We start from the raw sequence: 6,263 nt of genomic DNA, 5'->3' as shown, positions 1-6,263 counted from the left end.
GCAGAGGGAGCCCAGGGAAGAGGAGCCTGCTGCATGACAGGGATGGCAGCGGGGCCTGTGGGGGCCTGGTGCTCCCTCCTCAGAGCATCTGCCCTTGCCCGGCACTGGAGGATGGGGAAGAGTGAAGGCTCTTGCCCTGCGGTGCTCATGCACATCAGCAAGCCTCGGGGAAAGTTCCAGCTTCTGTTAGTGAGGATCAGCAGGTTTCTTGCGCAGCAGCTGGAAAGGGACTCGTGTGTCGGGTTGTCCTTCGAGGAGCCTGGCCTCTTCTTCCTCAGCCAAAGTGCCAGGGGTCACAGAACCACACCATGGTCAGGGCTGGAGGGGACCTCTGAAGATCGTCTAGTCCAACCCCCGGCAAAAGCAGGCCCTGCTAGAGCAGGCTGCACAGAATTGTGTCCAGGTGGTGCTGGCACGTCTGCAGAGGAGGAGGCTCCACAGCCTCTGGGCAGCCTGTGCCAGTGACCTTACTGGGAGCACTGTGCCAGGGTCACTGCGCCAGGGGACCAGAGTCTGGTCCGGCTACAATGTCGGGCACTGCAAGGGGCAGGGAGAAGATGAGCACAACAAGCCCCTGCCACGCTCCCTCCCTCCACGCGTCACAGCGCCTGTCCCCAAGTCCCCAGTGGCTGTGGAAGCCACCACGCCCTGGGCATCCTGTCCTCCCGCTGCCCCCCTCACCGCTGTGCGTGCCGCTGCAGTCCCTGCACTCCCAGGACTCGGTGGCATCTTCCAGGGCGGAGCAGCACTGGTGGGTCTCACGGGAGCCACCAGAGCTGCAGACCAGGACTCTCCAGGGTCTGGGGAGAGCAACGGTACCCGCTGCCACCAAAGGTCCCCGAGCTGTGGGCCGACAGCACCGGCACTGTGCCGAGCCCAGCTCTACCCTGCTCCCGTCCTGGCAGCCGGGGCTGAGCTGCCAGAACGCAGCCTGCGCCATGCCTGGCTCAGCATCCCAGGGAACCTCCACCCCTGCCCGTCAGAGGAGACGAAGGCATCGTGTCCTCACTGGGGCTGCAGGAACCGGGGCCACCGGCACTCATCCCGCCTGCTCTGCCTGGTCCCGGCCCAGAGGGCACAGGCACTGGTCGGCATCGCAGGAGCTCTGCCAGTGCACCAAGTCGAGGAGAGAGCCCTCCTCCTCCCAGGCAGCATCCCTGTGGGAAGAGGGGAGCACTCAGCACCGGGGGCCTGGGGGACACCCCGTCGGCACCCAGGAGGGCCGGAGGGGATCAGCTGGAGGATTGCAGAGGGCAAGGGAGGCAGCGCAGGGGATTAAGAGGGACAGTTACAAGTGGCTGCATATCTTACCTGTCTTTTTTTTTTTTTTTTTTTACTGCTCTTTGTGTTGCTGTAAATAAAAGTATCTTTAAAAGTAGCTCTGTGGTGGTAGTTTTTTACAAAGAGCTCCTTAGGGGAGTATTCTCATGGGGTAGGGGATTTATTACCCACGTTTCAACTCTATTATCTGGAATGTTTAAGGACCACGTTCGTTTAACGTTTAAGGGACGACGCTATGAAAGTGCTCGATTATGAAAGAGCAATTATGGTGGACGTACCTCTTTTGTTACGAATTTGAATATGCCAACTCGGGCATAACGGGACGTTATATTCATGGTGTATGGGTTCACCATGGGGTCTCGATACATACTGGATCCCCCCTTTCCAAGGGGTCCGGGTCCCCTGCTCAATAGGCAGCTTGTAGAGTTAGCGACCACGGCTCTCTTGGGTCATCAGCAGTTAGGAAACCCCTGGCCCCCAGTACCCTTGGGCCTCGTCTTCCAACAGCAGGACTCGATAGCCTCCTGTCAGTGATACTCTCCAGACATACTCTGTCTCAGTTTCTTGAGCTAACCTGGTGTATTTTTCCTGGAACTTCGACACTTTGGCTGCCGAGTGCGGCACCGTCTGGATAGTAACGTGTGGGGCTTCCCCACCTTGGCTGCTGTCGGTGGTCTCAGCTTAATCACCGGCCTCATTACAACTTCCTCATTCTTGGGGTAAAATATTTCTCGGTCCATTTCCAACTCCTTAGACAAGTACAAAGGTCTTGGGCCCTGTTTCTCGGCCAGCCGTGCCAGTCTTGTAAATCCCAGCAGACTATCCAGAACAGAATTAAGATCTGTCTGATCAGGAGATTCTTGTCCCCCTTCCTCTCGTTCGGACCGTGAAGTTTGTTCTCCGTCCAATGCATCTGAGAGAGCGTGTGGAGTCGCTGAGTGCTGTTACGTTCAGCACTTAGCTGGCTCTGCAGGGTTTTGATTTGTTCTTGCAAGGGTTTAACCATTTCATCATGAGTTTGTTTAATCAGGCGCCTCTCCTTCTGGGCCGCCACTCGTGCGGCTCCCAACACAGCACGCACCGTGGCTTTTCCTGGTCACGCTTCTCGTTCCTTCCTAAGTGGTGTCATCCTATCTGCTACAGCTTTTGAATCGTGCCAGCTAACATGGCCCCGTGCCATCCCTGGTGAGGAAAGGCACGCCTTACAGTCCTTCAACTTTTCAGTAACAGGGGAGCAGTCAAGCACCAGCATTTCCCAGGCAGCCATGGCTTGCCAGTGCTCAAACCTCTCCCGGCTTACGCGGAGAGGTCGCTTCCCTGCTCTCCCTGCCCACCCTCACTGGGGGAAGGGGAGAGTGAGTGAGCTTCGCAAATCCCCAGGGAAGGTCACAGGGGTTGTCCAGTGTCACAAAGGGAAAGGGGGGCTCTGGCTGCCCCAGGAATTTTCACAAAGGGGGGGCTCTGACTGCCCCAGTGATGTCACAAAGGGGGGCTCTGACTGCCCCAGTGATGTCACAAAGGGGGGGCGGGGGGCGGCTGCCTCCCGTACTATAAAAGGGGGGTGCGCGCCCCATGGGGAAGGCAGTGGGCAGTCTGGCACCGTCTGGGCGGGCTGCAGACTGCAACCTCTGCCACACTCCAGCAGTGCTGGGTGTCCTCTCACTGGGGACCCAGTAGGTTCACTGAGGATCTGCACCGTGGGTCTGTGCTGACAACTCGGAGCACCGTGGCCACACCACAGCCAGTGCCATGGGGCGTCACGAGATCCCCACGATATCTGACATGCTCCACGTCACGATGCTCGTGCTGCAGCTCAGCCTGGTCTCGGCAATACTGTATTTGAGGCGACTCCGGGTAGGTGACAGTTGCACTGCACTGCCCCTCAGTGCAGGGAGGGGTAGCGTGGGAGGTTAAGGTGTGGGGCCGGGAGCTGTTTCCGTCTCCTCACCCAGCTGCTGGGGTCCTGCAGGGGCGTAGGAAGAAGACAAAGCATCAGAGGAGCACGACAAGAGCCCGGTTCGAGGAGGAGAGCGGTGAGTGGCTCCGGCCCCAATTGACCTGGAAACGAGTGACACCCTGCAGAAGGCCTGGCCTGCGGCTCTGGGCTGCTGGCCACTCACACCATCTCCTCTCTTGGCAGCTTCTCCCCAGGCACATGGAGCAGCAGAGAAGCCCACCCCAACCGTGGAGATGGGGTAAGCGCAGGGGACACCCACAGGTCCTGCCCCAGACCCTCAGCCCATGCCCTGCCCCTGCCCACGCTGGGCAGCGCTGCCTGCCGGCCAAGGAGGGTGTGCTGCCCGTGAGTCCTGCCGGAGGGGCCGGGTGCAGCGGGGGTCTCTTCCCTCTCCCCCTCTGCAGGGCAAGCCTGGAAGCGTCAAGCGTGGAGCACTGCTCCCCAGAGACCGTGCCGCACTCCCAGTGCTGCAGCAGCTCCTCTTCACGGAAACCCCCCTGCTCCTTCCCAGAGCCCTGGCCGGGTGCAACAGCAGAGCCAGCATCGATGAACGTCTTGGCACCTCAATATTCTTTTCAAACCATCTGCATGCTGGCGGGGCAGCTCCCAATTGGCTTCAACATCCCACTGGAGCTGCCAGAGGGGCCAAAGCACAAGGAGTTCCCCACGGATGGCAGGGACAGGGCGCAGAGCCCCATCGATGTGCAGCCACCCCCTGGCAGCCCCTCGGCCATGGTCACAGAGAACCGCACTGAAGAGCTCATCCGCATGGTCCACGACGCCCTCAAAATGACCAAGCAGTGCAAAAAGTTTCTGCAGAGGCAGACAGCCAAGTTTCGACGGGCGGCCTGTTCTGGGGCCCTCCCCAGGGTTCCTTCCCCCCTGCTCACCAGGGAAGAGGAACAGCCCCAGCCAGGGCTGCTGAGACCCAGAGAGTCGCGCAAGAGGGGCCTTAGAGTGAAGCTACCGGGGGCGGATGCAGACAAGGACAATGCTGCAGATGGGAACAAGCACAAACATAAGGAGACGCGACCAGGCAGAAGCAGCCGAATCGATGTAAAGCCACCCCCTGGCAGCCCCTCAGCCATAGTCACAAAGAACCGCACTGAGAAGTTAATGTGCATCATGAAGGACACCCTCAAAGTGACCGAGCAATACGAAAGGTTTATGCAGAGGCTGATAGCCATGTGTCAAAACGTGGCCTGTGCTGGGGCCCTCCCCAGGGTTGCTTCCCCCCTGCTCACCAGGGAAGAGGAACAGCCCCAGCCAGGGCTGCTGAGACCCAGAGCGTCGCGCAAGAGGGGCCTTAGAGTGAAGCTACCGGGGGCGGATGCAGACAAGGACAATGCTGCAGATGGGGACAAGGACAAGCATAAGGAGACGCGACCAGGCAGAAGCAGCCCCATCGATGTGGAGCCACCCCCTGGCAGCCCCTCGGCCATAGGCACAGAGAACTGCATTGAGGAGTTCATGTGCATCATTCAGGGCACCCTCGAAAAGATCGAGCAGTACGAAAGGTTTCTGAAGATGCTGACAGCCAAGTGGCAAAAGGTGGCCTGTGCTGGGGCCCTCCCCAGGGTTCCTTCCCCCCTGCTCACCAGGGAAGAGGAACAGCCTCAGCCAGGGCTGCTGAGACCCAGAGTGTCGCGCAAGAGGGGCCTTAGAGTGAAGCTGCCGCAGGAGGACACAGATACTGACAATGCTGCAGATGGGGACAAGGACAAACATAAGGAGACGCGACCAGGCAGACGCAGACCTGTAAAAGCGTGCAGGAGGAGCCCAAAGGAAGTTAACAAAAGAGTTGCCCCACAGAGCCAGGCAGAAGCAGCACCAGTGGCCAGGACAACACCATCTCCGTGGGCAGGAAGCACCCCGGCAGAGCCCAGTCCCCAGCAGCAGGTGCCCACGGGCAGGGCATGTGACCAAGCGGCCCCAGAGCTGTGCTGTGCAGGACGATGCCTGCAGAAGGTCTGCAGCCGTCTGTGTAGCTGCCTAAAGGACTGGTGCAGACGCCTGTGGCGGCCACGCTGCACCTGCTTCTGCAAGACCCAGCCGTGGCAGCGCTAGTTGCAGTAGAGGAGCACGATCCCCTGCCAGTGAGCAGCTGGGGGAGTGCAGGGCTGGGAACTGCCTGGGAAGCTCCCCTCCCTCTGAAATATTAAAAAAGAAATGTTTTCTCTATCCCTGGTGCTGTGGCTCGTCCATCCATCCCACAGCTGGGGCTGCGACACCGTCAGTGCCCAATCCCAGTGGGGACGGGCTGGCACTGGGCACTGCTGGCACCCACAAAATGGGGGGTGGTCGTGTCTGGCACCCCAGTGGTTGCGCTGCCTTCGGAGGACCAGGCTGGGCTGCAGAAAGGGGTGGCTGGAGAAAGGGGCTGGCAGGAACCTCACTGGGTGCAACAAGTGCCGAGTCCTGCCCCTGGGGAGGAACAAGCCCCGGCACCAGCACAGGCTAGGGCCACCTGGCTGGAAAGCAGCTTGTCAGAGAGGGGCCTGGTGGGCACCTCAACCAGCTGGCTATTGAGCAGGGGACCCAGGCCCCTTGGAAAGGCGGGATCCGGTATGTATCGAGACGCCACGGTGAGCCCATATACCACGAATGCAACGCCCCGTTATCCCTGGTTTGGCTTTTTGAGATTCGTAACAAATGGGGTAGGGGCTTGGTCCCTTCAATATTTTTTTGTCCGGTGTAGGGAACAGAGTTGATACATGGGAAATAAATCCCCTTGCCCATGAGAATACTCCCCTAAGAAATTGTTCACAAACAATGAGCTGCAAAACATTGTCATGGGACCCAAAGGAAACGTGCTGTGCCCCAGAGCTGCAAACCCATATTCAGCATATGTGTACTTGTTGGAGTTTTCCGGCACCAGGGTTAAACCTGGAGATCCCACGTGTTATGGAAAAACTACCCATCGAGAAACAGCGTTGAAGTGTAGTTTCGCCTACCCACGAAGCGTAGTGGAATTTTGTGTGGGAAGGAAAAGAAAAAACCTACGACCCATCAGCACCCTCCACCG

At 59.1% G+C, this 6,263-nt stretch overlaps 1 protein-coding gene and 1 long non-coding RNA gene across 2 annotated transcripts; both read left to right on the top strand.

The window, feature by feature from the left end:
• The first annotated feature begins 2,912 nt into the window (after positions 1 to 2,912).
• On the top strand, positions 2,913 to 3,827 carry LOC121082143. The gene is made up of 3 exons (XR_005825916.1): positions 2,913 to 3,314; positions 3,422 to 3,476; positions 3,643 to 3,827. It is a non-coding gene; the product is annotated as an uncharacterized LOC121082143 (long non-coding RNA).
• LOC121082142 lies at positions 3,827 to 5,825 on the top strand. Its single transcript, XM_040581474.1, has 2 exons — positions 3,827 to 5,151; positions 5,227 to 5,825. Exons 1-2 carry the CDS (start codon positions 3,827 to 3,829, stop codon positions 5,303 to 5,305), a joined length of 1,404 nt encoding a protein of 467 aa, XP_040437408.1. The 3' UTR covers positions 5,306 to 5,825.
• Positions 5,826 to 6,263: the final 438 nt, after the last annotated feature.

The sequence above is a fragment of the Falco naumanni genome, unplaced genomic scaffold, assembly GCF_017639655.2.
Source record: "Falco naumanni isolate bFalNau1 unplaced genomic scaffold, bFalNau1.pat scaffold_335_arrow_pat_ctg1, whole genome shotgun sequence".
Taxonomy (NCBI): Eukaryota; Metazoa; Chordata; class Aves; order Falconiformes; family Falconidae; genus Falco; species Falco naumanni.
Note: the sequence above shows the minus strand (reverse complement) of the source record. Positions and strands in the feature narration are given on the sequence as shown.